The following is a 16,995-nucleotide window of genomic DNA, read 5'->3' on the forward strand; positions in this document are numbered from 1 at the left end:
TTTTTACGTAATTAAACTAATTACCTAATTTAAAGGGGCTTGTGCTAATCTCATACTTCTCTCAAACTTCCAGTGTGATGATTATTTAATGTAAGAAAAAAACCCCCTGTGCTTTCACATAAATCATGTAACAGAAAATGGACACCAGTGACACAAATGACTTGATGAAGTTTATTCGTTGATATCAGCAGTTTCCATGCACCACATCTACAATGATATATTCCACCAAGCTGCAGCATCACAGAATAATTATGGGATAAACATTACACCCTTTACATTGTATTACTGGATACTCGGGACTCTTCATAAATGACAATAGATGACACATGAGTTGCAGCTGCAGCATTTTAAACTATTGCTCTTCAAACCAGGTTCAGATGTTGGTAGCTTTCCCATACTTTTCATCATAACAAACATGGTTGCAAAATGATGCATTGGCTTACATTAATTTCAAGTAATTATTCAATATTCAACATCTTCCCATTTAATTTGAAAGAAAAATGTACACAAATTATTGGTGTAATAAATTATAAAATGTAAAAACAAGTTACTTTTAAAATGGCCTAATTTTGGCTATCACCCTGTATGAGTTCATGAATTGTCAACACATATTTGACAAGGCTATCCCCCCCATTAACTTTCAGTTTCTGTTGTTACATATTACATGATAAACAGCATTAATATCAGCCAAAAATAAATTTAAATTAAAATGTAATCAATGAGAGCATGTATAATTGATTTGTAAATATTGTGAATATTGCACTGGTGTTCAAATGCTGTACCTACATAGTGGATATCTTGGTAAAAAGAGCTTGGTGTTGCAGGTCTTAATTAAGGCCTTAGGTGACACTAGACTGCGATGTTGTGAGGTAAAGTCGATGTAGTTAAGCTAACGTGGCTAATACATGGCGCAGTGAAACAACACGATTACTACTGTTAGTGCTATAGACCGCAGCATAAGTGGATTCTACAATGCAAAATACATATGTACATGATTTATAATGGCTTAAATTAATAACATTTCCATTATTTTGGGTAGTTTTAGGTTTAAAATGTGTTTTTTTTTCCTGTTCCAATACAGCAGAGTTTAAATAGTGTTGAATAGTAAATTTGACTTGATTTCAGGTCTTCTAATGCACCAATGGAAAGCAATTTGGCTAAAGTGTTACAGTTGTAAAGTGCTATACGAATTAAAGGTGCATTGTGTAACTTTTCTGGTGGGAGTTCAGCCACCTGCTTGCATCCATGGTGATGTACTTGCTATACCCTGAATGTTCCACAGAATGGTATTAAACTGATCTGTAAAGTATTTTCGCAACAGACCTGCAACCTGGCCTTGACTCCATGAAGACAGACATTTTTAATGCCAAACTGTGGAACATTTCATGCAAAGCAAAACATCTCCATGAAGAAAACCTCCACTAGAAAGGTTAGTGTGCCTTTAAGTTTATTGATAACATTGATCTTAGTTTTTTCATGTTTCTGTCCATATTGTAAGATATTTTTACACATATTTTGTACATTTTAACTAATATTCTTACTCAACTGAAAGATTTCTCTTGAAACTTGAAAAACAATGACCAACAATTCTAGAGGAATTACTAAATAAATCTAAATGTGTCCAAGCAAGATCAATATTATGAATTCAAGCCATATTAAATCATGTAGCTCTTATTTTTTGCAATCCGTCAGTGCCGATTCACAAATACACAACAAATCACTCATCTATTTTAAACCTTTACATAGATTTTCCTCAAGTTTTGCCCATCTATATTAGAATCATAATAAGCTATAAATAATATTCAGTTATGGGCAGAAGTCAAGTCTATACACAGTGAACAAAAAGGAGACTCCCACTGACAAATACAGCTACAGTCCATATTGAAGATACTATGTCCTTTGAATCCTCCGTTAGCAGCTATTTACAAGTTTTACAAAGCAGAGTTAAGCCATAGAGAGTGAATCTGGGTTTTGAGGCAATGCAGACAAATCAGAATTGGCTCCAGGTTTTCATCAGCAAGAATTATTACAAACTTTAAATGTCACAGTTGCCAAAGTTGTAAAATATCCTGTCTTCACTGAGTTTTGTTATGAATAAACGTGCTAACCCTGTAGTTTAGACCTCCGCAATTATGTTCTGAAATGTATAGGATTCTTGCATCAGTTTAGCAGTTCAAATGTTAAGTAGAATATTTAAAACTGAATGTATATTGGTAAATCGTTTTTTATTCTAATCTCACTCTTTTCTTGTAAATTTTATTAATTTTATTACCTTTTGTATGAATTATGCTAGATAAATAAACTTGACATGCCTTACCACCTGCACTGCCTAAAAACCCATTGAAACTCATTGTTGTAGATGTTAGTTCATTAAGGAGGGAATCAGCCGCTGTTTCGGTGCAAACGTTGATTGAACTGACTGGAGATGAAGCTCCTTGTCTCTCTTTGGACTTTGAATCCTGCAAAAAGTGAAAAAAGGAATCATTAGAAATGAATTAAAAGCTGCAGCTAATAATATTTTGCAAACCAATTAATCTGTAGTGGCAATATTTATGTGGACTGTTTTTACCCTGTTTATTGGACGTCCAGTTTGGGTCCCACGGGGGGGATCACAGGGGGAGCATCGGCGCTGCAGGCCTGAAGTAGCAGGTTCTTGTTGAGGTCTCCAACGCTGCTTGCGGGCTGAAGCTTGGAGAAGTCTGACCATCCAATGGCGTCTGCTTCTGTGACTGGGGAGAAGTCGTGTGCGCTGGGCTGCTCCTCTCGAGACACTGGGCTGATGGAGACAGATGGAGAGCTTAAAAACACAACAGCCAAGGACAGAGTTAAAACAGAAAAATACAACAGGCTTAATATAAAGTTATATGGACAATTACACTGAAAATAAGAAACGGTAACCCAAATGTTATATAATATCACCTTTTTTCTGTTTTATCATCATTTATTAATTGCCTGTCAATCCAAAGCAAATAACTAGATGAACTATTTAAAATATGTTAATTAAACTGTAAAGGTTCAGCCTGTAACTTTTTGGTGGTGGCATGTCACCTTCTAAGTTAAAACTATAATTTCTCCATGGAGATGAGTTTTATGCCAAACTGTAAACATTAGAGCCCCAGGAACAACATTTTCATGAAAAAAGTCTGGTTTGCTCATAGTAAGTAACATAATATACATTCTTCAATGCAATAAATAGAACAAAAACATGCTTTTATTTTGGCAATTTTTTTTGTTTAAAAGTTACATATTTGGCCTTAATATTTAAAGTAAAATGGTAAAAGAAGTTATAAGCTATGCAGAGATGTGCCTGTGTTTCCTTGGGGTTGTAAACAAGCTAACTCTGTAGCTTCAACATATTCTGAAATGTATATGATGCTTGTTTTTGTTAGTTAGTCTTTCTTTTAGTCTTAAATGTTCCAAGAGTTTAAAATGTGCACTGTGTAAAAAAAATGTATATTTAGGACAATAAATAGGAGCTTCAGCAAAATCTGAAAAAAGTTGACTGGTCTTCTATGTTGTGCAACAAAAGTAATTCTGTGCAAAATGTAAATAAACTGATGAGTGAAGTAAATGTGTTTCTAAGGTTAGGCTGAAGCATTCCTTTGTTTATCAGTCAATCCTTAAAATAAACAAGGAGCTTAATCCATAGCTATCAAAGTGCTAGAAAGTGAGTAACTGTATGTCACTTGAATTAATGTTTGTATAGTGTCTGTGTCGCATGTATTGTGATGTTAATGTGTAGCAACGGAGCCACTGTTTTTATGTGCAAGACAAATTTCAGATCTCTGATCTGACAATAAAGTATTATCTATCTATCTATCTATCTATCTATCTATCTATCTATCTATCTATCTATCTATCTATCTATCTATCTATCTATCTATCTATCATAGTTATAGCCCTCATTACCTGACATCCATAGACTGCACTCCATCTGAGAGCTCATCCACACAGCTCTTTTCTAAAGGCCCCAGAGAAATCACAGAGGGCTCCAGTGGCATGTCCTGGCCTGAAGGGGGCGCTGCCTCCACCTTCACCTCTGACTCTGGAATATACACAAAATCTGTGAGAATGCCTTCTGTAGAAACACTACAGTGAAATGTATGTTAAAAATGTTAAATGTTTGGTAAGTCTAAACATTCATAATTTAAAGGAGCTGAACAGAATGTGCCCCAGCATTAAACTAAAACACCAAAACCGGACTAAACCAAGTCTTTAAGGAGCTATATATAGCCGATACTCTTGCAATTTTAAAAGGGGTACCACAACAGCTACAACTACACTTACAAGTTTTTCTCATAATCAGTACATGGACAGGCCATGCCTCATGTGAAAGCTCAGAACGTCCATAATTCACTGGGTGTTTCCCAATTGCCAGGATCCTCGGTTTCTGAGCCACACCATCAGAGCTCCAACAACTAGTGTTCCAATTCTCCCAAAGCCCTCACATTCTTCATGCTTGACTTATTTACCCAGGATGCACCTGTGGATCTGTTGCCAGCTTGGAGTTCTGCAAATTGCCCACGATACACTGTAACTTATACAAACTAGTGTTATTTGCAGCATCACTGCTGCACAAATTACAGATGATTCACTTGGCCTTCATTATTCGCATGTTTGACTCACTGTTGATGCAGAAAGACACTTCTGAATACTTTTCAGTTGTAGAAGCATTGATTTTTATTACAACTCTGAGTTTTATCGCATTTGAGTTGCTCATGTGATATGGCGCAGATGCTCAGAAACCTGTTCCATATGCACTCCAGGCGGCGTGAGCAGGACACTTGGCTCTGCTTCAGAAGAGCCCACTCCAGAGGACTGCTACAGAGTGGTCTATGGAGGAAGGATTGTGGGAATTGAGAAACAACCACTCACTGAGCTGCAGTTGCTGCACTAACATTGATTAATGATTGAGTGCAGATGCTGAGGTTTAGGTAGTGACCATTCAGATCAGAGAGAGGCACTTTAGGTTTAAACCAACTGGATTTCAGCATTGAAACTGGCAACATAAATGAGAGACTCATGTGAGGCTCATTCTGCTTTCTGATTAGAGAGCCAAAACACCATATTATAACATAAACAACTTGGCCATCATATCTAATTTTTGCTATATTTGATATTTCATTTATACCTGGGGACACAGTTAGGTTATGTTTATTAAATTTGAAATCTAAATCTTACATACAGTTCCTTTAGTAACTAAATAATGGTGCATAAACCAGGTTAATGACTAAAACAAGGATTAACTTAGATCTCTAAGGAGTTGGTAAATTGGAGGTAAATTGTTCTCTGTGTATAGTTACTTGATCAATAAAGTGTGATCTAATCCAATGTCATTAGACGTCACAGCCACTGCAGGAATTTTTTGTTTACCTCAGATGAACTTGGCACAACCCAAAATACAACAGGAAATGCAAAGTGCTGACTCTTCTCCTCAGAGAAGCAGGAAATCAAATATGTCTGAACCTTTATGGACTAAATGGTTTATCACACATTTAGATAAACCACTAGGGGGCGCTTTACCCACTGCTGAGTCACCCTGCAGCAGATCACATTGCCAGTCAATACAAGTTTGGTTAAGTCTGCAGGTATATATCATGGCTTAGTTCAGTATATTTAAATATGAGAAACTTATGATTACTTGTTCAATATATAGGTCAATATATAGGGGTGCAGCAGCAGAAATGTCAGTTATTGGTGCTTTTAAAGGTTCACTATGTAACTACTCTTGTGAAAGGTCCGCAACCTGCTTGTGTCCATGGAGATGTTATTGCTTTGCCTGGAAAGTCCCACAGAAAGGCATTAAACTGTCTATCAAACTTGCAATTATTCAATTACAGATGTTCTATTGGTTAAAAATATCTTGGAAAAAAGAATCTATTGATACTTTGCAGAGACATCACGCTGGGGGTGTTCTACATGTATCTCTATGGTGGAAGTTACCATGGTGACACAATACACGCATTCGCAATCACTGTCAAAAAGATTTAAAGGTCCTATAGTGTACAAAATGGACTCTTGTGAGCTTTAAGCCATGTTATAATGCTGCTACCTCCCCAAAAACAGACCTGGAGTTGTGTTTTGTTTAATTCACACATGTTTGAGAAACTCTTTATTATTAGTCTGTTTACATCTCAAAACCCTTTTCCTTTAGTTCAGTAGAGATGAGCAATTCCAGGCCTGAAATCATCCAAATGATTCTAGTGAAGGTGTATGGAGTTTAAAAACACAGTGGAGCACTTCCTGTTCTGCCACAGAGTGTTTTCTGTTTGAGAGAAGAACTATGAAAGAAATATTCAGGAACTGTGTGGATGAAACAAAACAAAACTCTATGTTTTTGATGATGACACACCATTACAACATAGATCACCTTTAAGATAGTTAGTCTAAAAACTCAAAAATAATACATAATGGATTTAAAAAACACATTTTCAGGAGAGTGTGATAAATGCAAATGTTCATGGTCCTGTTTAGGAGTTTGATTTTCAACAAAAAAAAGGTGAGAGTAGGTAGCTCGTGACTGTAATGTAAGATGTGACATACTTGTTTAACAGCACAAATCATCTCCTTTTGTAGTTGCAGCTAAATCAGTTTTTTAGGGGTCAGAATGTGTTGAAATAAAGGTCAGATTAATGTCTAATAGAGCTTCAGACAGAGCTGTGCCTACAGTTAGCATCATACAGCCAGGGGATGTTGATGACATCAGCTACAAATGATCAATTCTGACTTTGATCAGGGTCACCTCTTCATTGACCTCTGACCTTTAAATTTACCTGGTGTGTCACCAGGCAAAGCAACATATAAATGGTTACGCAGTGAACCTTTAATATTACAATTTATCTCATATAATTCTAGTAACATTATAAATAACCTTGAACCTCACCTTGAACTACAGACGGAGCTTCCACGTCACTCTTCCTGGTGCGTTTCATTATCTCTTCAATTCTCTGCAAATATAAAAAAAAAACAATATTAGAAACGGAGAGAGTAAATAGAATTATACTAAAATAATAAAAAAGTTGAATGAATTTATATGAGTGGCTTTCTGTTCTGGAAGCCCATTATAGAGTTACACCTGACTAATGTGAGATGTGTAATTTGTAAGTCACTGATTGGTGCTGCCAGGGGCTGACGGTACAGACTGGAGGCCTTGTTTCTTTTAAAGGGCCCATTTTCTGATCTATGTTATAATGTTGTTTACCAATACCCAGAGTTGTGTTTTGTTTCATTCACACACGTTTATCACACAAATCCTGCATATTCAGGCTGAGTTCTTCTCTCAAACAGAAAACACTGTTCCACCTTGTGATCTCATGCGTTCTCCATACACTTTCACTAGAATCATTCAGCTTTGGAATTTGCCATTCTCTACTGAACAAAAGGTAAAAGGCACCCGTTAACTTTAAAACTACCACTACATGACCTCACAAAGTAGAACAGAGCATTTTGAAATGGAGACAGTAAACAGACTAATAATAAAGTGTTACTCAAACAAAACACACCTCCTGATATGTTTTTGGAGCATTATAACATGGATTAAAGCTCACAAGAATCAATTTAGTGGACCTGTAGGACCTTTAATCTACCCCAGGGCAGCTAATAAGCAAGGCTGCCAATCTGCTTAATTAGCACTCCAGTTATTTCTGTAGCCTGATGAACACAAAGCTGCTAATTGCTTCTGCACACATCCATACTAGGTGAAGTGTCTTGCCCAAGAACACAAGAGCAGAATAAGCCACTCTTCATCCTACTGTGCCACTTGATATTCCCCAGTCTCCCATCCAAGTACTAACCAGGCCTGGCCCTGCTTAGCTTCAGACATCAGGCAAGAACAGGATTTGACAATGAGGTTTGAGCACACATGAAATAACATAGGGAACAGCGTAGCATGACTGTATGTGGAGTTAAAGAATAATGAAATACTGTGATAAACTATAATATTAAAATTATTTTAAGATACTGACACAATAACAATAATGCTAGCTAATCTCAGTAAATCATTTTTAAATAGACAATATCATTAAAAGGTCTGAGCTACAACAAACAAATAGCAGAATGAAGCAATAATTAGCCATAAAAGTGACTTATTCAACCCTCTACAGCTCAAATCTTATCTTAACTAAAATTAAAAAAATCTCTCCATTATTGCAAAGAAAATGTTCACATGATAAATATTGAACCCCAACTTTCATATATTGAACAATAAGTGTGATATTGTTGGGTTTCAGTCGACATCACAACATCCCATAGGCCAATATTATTTCATACAGATGGGGAAGCTAAAATGAACATCGTTAAAATGCAGATTCTCGTTGAGTCTAGTCCCTAATAGAAATGATCAGGTTCAACATTTGTGAATTTATCTTTTGAATACTTCATGGCAAAGTACAATTTTATCAATACAGAAAACTGCCTCTTGCCCCCATCTGAGAGTATGACATCATCACAGTCTACACTCTGAAAACTATTAATAGTAACTATGGTGACAGGCCTATGTCTAGTGCTTTGAAAGGCTGGATAATCTCGTTAAGTGTACAACAGATAGAAGACCTTCATGATCATTATAAATATGCCCATTGACTTAGACTGACCTTCTTCCTCTGCTGCCTCTCCTGCTCCTCTTGGATGTGCATTTGCTCTCTCTCCAGTCTCTTTCTCTCGGCTTCTTTCTGAGCTCGAAGGAACGCCTCCTCCCTCTGAAAACAACAACATAAGAAACAAGATTAATATAGAGAGCTTAGACAAACTAGATGGATCCACAAGGGAAGTTACTTAGACACAGTAGTTTACAAAATAGCAATAGAACAATGGGTAAAACAGCATTAACATAAAATGAATAGCGAAATGGTCACATAAATGGTATAGGTCACATTTATATAGTGTTGTTCTACCTTTAAGGCACTCAATGTTTCTCATTAAGGAACCACTCGTAAGGCAGGTTAAATGTCTTGTCCACAGACACAAAGGATCTGACAGGGTCTACCAGTGTTTCTGCAAGGAGCTGGCCCTTTAGAACATAGGACAGGCACTCTACCAACTGACCTACTCACCCATGTAAAAATGGTAAAGAAATAATAGTATCTACAATTAAGACTTATAGGCAAAGATAAAAATTATAACAATGACATGACACAGTTAGACGAAGGCAAAAATGAAAAGATTCAAAAAAGTATTGTCAAATTTAATTGTATTTTGTGTTCCAAATACAAGTCCCTCTGAAATCCATTGATTAACTGAAACATGTCACCACTTTTTATGCAAACACAAATTATTGGGTTATCTGATTATTCTTCTTATTATTATCTGATTAAATGTGGATTTTGTTTAAAGAGGTTTTTTTTTACTTTACTATGTGGTATTAGTCTGAGTCTCCCCTCCATTTGCTCTCCATGTTAAGTCACTCCCTATTCAGAGCATTATCACAACACAATCAGTGTGCATCCCACTAATGAAACTACTGCACATCGCATCAGGTTTGTCAAGTTGTAATATATTGTTTTGTATCCTGCTTTTGTATATTTTGAAAATTGTCAAGTGGGAGCATAGGTGACGTAGGCCTGTGGGCGGAGTATTGCACAGAATCTTACAGCTAATCATAAGGAGGGTTCATATACATATCTCTCCCATAGATTGTCGCCTTTAGTAAGATTGTACCTCTTTATCGAGCTGTTGCTGCATGTCTTTCCATCTCTGTTCCTTCTGTCTTCTCTCTTGGTCCTCTCTCTCCCTCCGCTCCTGTTCACGTCTAACTCGCTCGTCCTCAGCCTCACGCGCCTGTCGCTCCTGTTGCTCCTGACGCTCCTGACGCCTCCTCTCCTCCTCCTCCGCACGCAGCCTGAGCAACCAACAGGTGAAGGTTTGAGCAACAAACTACAAAGATCATCTTGATAATGCCCTGATGAACAAAATTAAGCTGTGTAGAACTAACTTTCACTAAGTATTCTAAGTATTCACTTATTAAGTATTCACTTATTAAGTATTCACTAAGTATTCTAAGTATTTTAAGAGTGCAGCACTTTGAGTGGTTCATGCATCAGAACATGTTACAAAATACATTTTAAAGCAGGTATTCAGTATTCTGTAACTAAGTACATTTTCAATGTATTCTTCCCATCTCTATGCAGGTATCAGTGTTTATAACTTAGGCTATAACCCTTCCCCTACAGGAAAATTTGTTCCATTTCCATAGTTTAAAATGGAGCTGGAGGCATGTCAGAATTCTAAAGGTAGAATTTGCCATTTAAAATGATGTTTTGTCCTGTTTTATGGTTAATATCTCTGTAATTACTGGGCCTATCCACATGAAAAAACTGATACAAAGTCCAACCTCTGCTCTTTCAGCATACATGAAATAAGGTGAAATAATGTTTTTCAGAATAGCTTCAAAAAGTGTTTGCAATACTCAATCGCAAACATGACGTCATGAAATTCTAGGATGAACTCAGTCAATGTAATGTGAAGACATTTCCCATATTTTGTCACTTTGAGGTACTTTCACAATATACAACATTTATCAATATAGTGGCTGCATTGTTTTTATTGTGCTTATTCACAGACACAGTACCTCTCCTCCTCCAGTCTCTGCTTCTCCTCTTGTTCTTTCTGGATTCGGGCCAAACGTCGTCGTTCGGCCAAAACTCTAGAAGCCTCCTCAGCGTCTGTCGTCCCACCAACACTCCGACCACTAGGGGTCATCGGGGACTCTGACAAAGGGAAATAATATACCCACAAAATGAATGAGAGACAATGAATAGAAAACTTATGGCTACAGCAACTATACAGACTCTAAAACACATGCAAAAAGACCTTAATAACATTTATAACAAAAACAGTAGAAATATTAAATAAATCAATAATACACTCAATAATATTCATAAATATATATTTTGAAGTATTCAGTCATTATGTTTTAACCTTTTCTTGATTAAAAATATCTTACAATGTACAAAGATAATAAAGGTTTGACTAACTGACTACAACTTTTTATGTTTTGGTTCTCTCTCTATTTTCTGGTCTTCTCTACATTCTGTAGAGCGCTGTTGCAGAAAATTTAATGAAACAGAAACTGTAACATTTTGTATAGAAAAAGATAGTTCAGACAGAGTTTTGGATCAGTACTGCTATAGTATAAAATATTTGAATTTCCAAAAAACTAATGTCCAATATAATCTATGGAGTATCATCTGTATTGTCTGTCATACTGCACCTGCATTGAGCTCTCTGCTGGTGGATTTGGGGATCTTTCTCTCCCCTTCAGTTTTGGTTTTTCGCTCTAAAGTGCTGATGTGACCTTTGACCTCTGCGTCGGGAGTCCCAGGGGTGGAGGCCTTGTGTCGTCTGGGAGAGGGGGGGTACTGACTCGGGGAGCAGGGAGACTGGGGGCGACTACGGTTTGAACGCACTCTGGAACAACACAACAACAGACATTTTAGTACAAATGAGTGGGTGGGGTCGCCTCTCCACAGATCTAAACCTCGCCTGGTGGTCTCTCACCATTATAATAAAAAACAATTTTTTTTGTAAAAGTAAAGTAAAAGTCAATAAAATATTCATATTTTTAACAACTTTGAGAGAATGTGTGATATAAACTCCCACCGTTTGGGCGTAGCTGGGCCTTTGCTGTTTCCTCTGAAGGATGAACTGCGAGTTGGACCATCGCCCTAAAAACAAAAAAGACATAATAATATAATAAAGTAAAACAATATTATAATTTAATTTAATATTTAGGACTGACGACTATCCAAGAACAAAAGAACAGTATCCAGTGGTTGGAGCTAGAACGGAAAAGTCAATCTTCTAACCTTAGGCCCACTGCACTACCAAATACACTACAGTACAGATTTACATAGCTACTGGTGATCATGAAGAAAGCAGGTCAAAGCTAAGAGTTTAAATTCAATAGAACATCCCAGTTAGGGCTGTATCATTTCACAATCAAATTTAAATCATAATTTCAGTTGTAGCAGTTATAAAATCACAAAGTCTGCAATTTTTTTAAATAGAAAAGATGTTTTGAAATGGGATTCTTGTATTCGTTTATCAGTTCATATTTCAGTCTTCTTTCAAATGTGAATGCTCCTGGAGTTGTTTACAATGTGCACTCAGAACATAAATTGCAAATCTAATCACAATCACAATACTAACTAGAAGAAATTAAATTTGACTTTTTCCCCCAGGATAGTGCAGGCCTATTCCCAAAGCTCCTATTTTCCAAAACTAGAATATAATTTGGAGTGTTCGATGTGCCAGTCTAGTACAGAGGTAATTGACATCGGCAGTGCAGGTGTTAGTTTGATGTTTAGACACAAGTATCACCTCTTAATGTGTGAATGATGTGTGATTAATGTGTGATTAATATATGAAACCTGTTACAGACCGTGGGAGTCAGAGCTTTTGTCTCCTCTGGGAACGCGGCGATGCTCCTTCGATTTGACAAACTCCGGTGAAGCCTGTGATTGTTTGAGGACGCTGTGCAGAAGAAAAGTTAAAATATATTACATAGTATATACACAGTGCTAGGAAAAATACTTTGAAAATACGTAAAATACCTGCATTAAAATGTATTTTTTGTACCATATTCTGTTACATGGTTCAATCAGAGCACTTTATTCTGAATACTTGGAATACTTTTACACAGAGTTACATTTAAATTATAGGGTAAAAGACAGCATAGGAATAAAATCAGCTTTATGATTGTTTCACTATTGGTTCTGTATTTCCTATCACTAACTGGAGAAGAAAAAAATCACACATCTATAATAATGGCTTACACTTGTAATGCACTACACTATAGTCATTATTCATTCATTTCCACACTTGGTGATGGTAAGCTACTATTGTAGCCACAGCTGCCCTGCAAGGCTGCCAATCTGCGCCATCAGCCCCTCCGACCACCACCTATCATTCACACACACATCACTTTCATACAAGGCAATGTGGGTGAAGCATCTTGCCTAAGGACACAACGACAGAACTTGGTCCAAGCGGGACTCAATCCTTCAACCTTCGGGTTGGGGGACCAACACTCTAACCACTGAGCCACTGTCACCCCCACCTCGCATCCCACCACAAGAGCAAAGTTTTATATTTTTTCTCACTAATTTATAATGCAGTTTCAAGCCTAAATTGTGTTATCAACCTCCATTTTAGAAAAGTAACTGTATTCTGAGTGCCACCAAATGAAAAAGTAACTCTACCTGATACTTAAAAATTGTATTCAGAATACACATTCTTGGTACATGTGTTCAGTTACTTCCCAACACTGTATATACACTGTATAATAAAACACATATGAAAAAACTCCAAGGGTTTTTAAGATAAATGTGATCTGCATCTGTGAATTTAAATAAAAGTCTGGGCAATATCTTTATTATCCATGAGTTTCAGAATGATAAAAAATAGAGGACATTACCATAGCGATAAACAATACATTGTTGCATATAACAGGAAGGAATAGCTAATGCTATTGGTCTATGCCCTTAATGCACGAGGCCTTACCATAATACTCAGATTAGGATGACAATTCTATTATGATTCATGTAAACTTAGTTGGCCTATGCTAACAGTAAGGAGTCATCGTCATCTTCTGAAAGCTCACACTTCACTGTGTGTCACTCAAGCATGACAGAGGCTCACCAGTAAAGGCATAACAGCCTTTGGAGCTTTATTAGAGAGAGTCAATGCTGAGTAATAATATTTTCTTCTGTAAAAGCTCAACACTAAATCTGAAATGTGAAAGAGCTGAAAGAGTTGAATAACAAATATAAAACTCTCCTCTCTGGTAAATATTTAGTTCGTAGCTGGCCACGAAAACAAGAAAATCAAGTAAACAGTAGAAAACAGTTAGCTAAACAACAGGGACACTGCAGACTGCAGGCACATTTGAACTGAACTAAAGTCTCCTTAAATAACATGTTTTAGAGTGTGTGTGTTGAGGAAATAATTATTTTGGGGCAAAAAAAAAAAGCTAAATGGACAAAATGAGGAAATAAAAAACAAATAAACACATTTTGTCTGTAGTGCTGCCCATAGTTCTGCCTCAGTGCCACTCAGTTGGAATATTGAAGGACATTTTTCAAATAAAATGTCACTGCAAAATCTCTTTAACAAGGAGTGTTTTGGGGGTTTAACCATAGATCTGCATTAAACAGTGCAGCACTGAGTCACCATGATGATATCAACAAAAAAGCAGATTGTCACAGGGATGAGATTCAGGCCATGGCTACAAAAATATATATTTGTCCACATGCAGCGTTTTTCCCTCCAGTGATGACGCAGTGGTTTAATTTTTATCCTTGTCACCGGTATTGATTAACTAATTATCAGAGCATTTTTAATTGGATATAGCTGTATTAAACATGTATTATATAGGCAGAGGATTTGAGGACTGAATACATAAAAAGGGATGAGATTTACGCCAGTATCTTAAACGATAGTGAGTTTCTTAAGTCATGACGCTGCTTGTTACCAGTTCCAAGGGGCAGCGCTGGCTTTATCATTTATATGACATTTTAACTACTTTAGGACTGGTCATATTAATGGTACTTGCCCAGAGTTTCTAGTATAGCAACATGTAAACGATGAAAGGGGTTAGGTAATTCATCCTGGTTCATTAAAAATATGTAGTTAGCATATGAATGAACTAACCCAATGCAAATCGTGTTATCTATAGATTTGTTTTTGTTGACTTTCATGTGACGCACTTTGGTCAGCTGAAGTTGTTTTAAATGTGCTATATCATCAGAGCTGAGGTCCAGTGGAGAATCTCTGCAGGCTGTGCCCATCTCAAATGGCCACAAGACCAGAGCGGACCTTTTCTGTCTGAGCCCTTTCTTTATGGAACAACCATTTCTAACTGAATTTAAGCAGAAATGAACAAACAGGAAACTCTGCTTGTGGCTAGAGTTTTTTTTACTATTTTCATGTATTTCTTTGTTTATTTTATTAATTTATTCATATGCAACTACAATTTTTTTCTGATTTCCTCACCTCTTTCTGGCGAGTGCAGAGCAGCTGAGGAGTTGGACAGCTGCTTGTTGATTGGCTGATCTGAAGGAGTCAGGAAGTCAATAGCTAAGAAAACACAAGACAAGAAGGATTAACATCTTAAATTAAAACTGGTGTATGTAACGTTTTCAAAAATCACATATTAAAGAAACCATCTGAGACCAGAACAAACACAAAACAGTGACTTGAACAAGACTAATCCCTCTGATCAATAAAAGACGCATGAATTAACCTTGTGATGTAAGATGCACATGCACTATTGTGACATGAGGGTAAAACTGCTATTCATGGGTGTCAGAATGATGAAACATTAGGGCCGTGACCATAGAAATGAATAAATTTCACCATACAAACGATGGTGAAAGGTCGACAGGAAGCTGAGATGATAAATAATGATAATTAGCTGTTACATTTTTAATGTCCACTATGCAACTTTTCTGGTAAAGAAGCTACCACTTTGTTATTTCCTTGAAGATATTATTGGTTTGCCTTTAATGTTCCACAGTATGGCAATAAACTGATCTGTCTCCATGGAAACAAAAAGATTATGGCTATAGCTCATACTACAGGTCAGATCTGTGGAGAAGTGACCCTGCTCACAGTAAGAACACATGTGTTTGAACACCTGTATTTGAATAAATGCAAGACTGACATTTTTTAAGTCATACGGAATATTCCAAGAAAGGCAAAAACATCTCCATGGAGACAAGAGTGGGGCAGACCCTCAACCAGAAAAGTTACAGAATGCACCTTTACGTTGGCTAGTTGTACAGTGTTGTCAAGCTCTCATTAAGCCCATAATGGAAAACAATTAACTGATTACATGAACAGCTCTACAACAGAGCAATATTATTCTAGATGTTTTCCCTCTTGTTTCCTCTTTCATACAACTGGTTTCCAGTTTTGTCAAAGGATACAAAGGAATGGTTAGTGAAAAAAAAAATCTTTTGTCTATCTATAATGTTATGTATATGTGCATGGAGTTGCAGTTTTTAAGGATATTTGAATGAATGCCATGGATGCTTTGGACAGCTGTGATGTAGATTGCATCACTGATCACTGAGGAGGAGGCTGCCTGCAGAGCAGTCCTTTGTTCAGACGTAAAAGGGTGGGGTTTAAACCAATAGCCAATAATCTGCAATCAATACAAGGGATCAAAGTGCAGGGAAAAACTGGTACACACCCATCAAGACTGCACATTCACAAAGGGGTTGAATGAGAACTCTACAGTGCTAAGATAAATATGTAGAGTGAAGAATTTATTTATATTTTATTACAATTATTAAATATGGGACGATAAAGCTAATCAAAACTGAAACTGCAATTTGTCAAAATTCACAAATCACAAAGGCTAAAATTAGATGATATAATGATCCCTTGCAGAGAACTAAATATACCGTCTCAGTGGCGTATTACTATGTAAAAAACCTATACCTAGCCTTGTAATTTCAACCTGTACAAACATGTTCTGAAATGGATGGGATTCTTTTAGTAGTTTACCTGTTCATATTATAGTGTTTAACAATTGTTATTGCTCCTGGACATGTTTAAAATATGCACTGTGGATTGAATATTGATTGTAAAAATATAAATTTCAAATCTAACCTTAACTGAAATATTTGTAAAAAAAAAAAAAAAAAAAAAAAAAAATGCAGTGGCCAAAATTGTTCAACCCAAATTCACACTATGGCTATGACTTTACATAGATGAATTCATGACACAACATACAGAAGTAATAAACATTTAAAAACCCAAAGAAACTGATTAATTAACTGTCACATGTTACAAAAAAGTGAAAATGTTTTTTGCGATGTGGGCGTGGCACACACAGAGTCATATGATTTATACCGTGACGCAATTGGCTGGCGCTGGAAGCAGGAAGCACATTGGGCAGAGGAGAGCCAATGGCATTGCAGGGTGGGGTTCTAGCGTTACCTGGGCGACAGGTGGAGCAGAGCAAACAAAGCAAAGCAGAAGCGTTATAACGAG

General features: G+C 36.7%; 1 protein-coding gene across 4 annotated transcripts in view; it reads right to left on the bottom strand.

The window, feature by feature from the left end:
* Positions 1-157: 157 nt before the first annotated feature.
* Positions 158-16,995, bottom strand: part of map7d2b (MAP7 domain containing 2b) — a 32,908-nt gene continuing 16,070 nt past the window's right edge. The window contains exons 5-16 of one of the 4 annotated variants that reach the window (XM_033985953.2): positions 16,855-16,941; positions 14,989-15,072; positions 12,377-12,468; positions 11,596-11,660; positions 11,207-11,403; positions 10,565-10,703; positions 9,655-9,835; positions 8,592-8,696; positions 6,884-6,947; positions 3,910-4,045; positions 2,570-2,797; positions 158-2,459 (exon numbers count right to left, since the gene is read on the bottom strand). In XM_033985953.2, the coding sequence (XP_033841844.1) occupies positions 2,575-2,797; positions 3,910-4,045; positions 6,884-6,947; positions 8,592-8,696; positions 9,655-9,835; positions 10,565-10,703; positions 11,207-11,403; positions 11,596-11,660; positions 12,377-12,468; positions 14,989-15,072; positions 16,855-16,941 (1,373 nt within the window). In that variant the 3' untranslated portion in view covers positions 158-2,459; positions 2,570-2,574. The remainder of the gene's footprint in view (positions 2,460-2,569; positions 2,798-3,909; positions 4,046-6,883; positions 6,948-8,591; positions 8,697-9,654; positions 9,836-10,564; positions 10,704-11,206; positions 11,404-11,595; positions 11,661-12,376; positions 12,469-14,988; positions 15,073-16,854; positions 16,942-16,995) is intronic. The other 3 variants (XM_055229997.1, XM_055229999.1, XM_055229998.1) reach the window with 3 other exon arrangements.

The sequence above is a fragment of the Periophthalmus magnuspinnatus genome, chromosome 20 (genome assembly GCF_009829125.3).
Source record: "Periophthalmus magnuspinnatus isolate fPerMag1 chromosome 20, fPerMag1.2.pri, whole genome shotgun sequence".
Taxonomy (NCBI): Eukaryota; Metazoa; Chordata; class Actinopteri; order Gobiiformes; family Gobiidae; genus Periophthalmus; species Periophthalmus magnuspinnatus.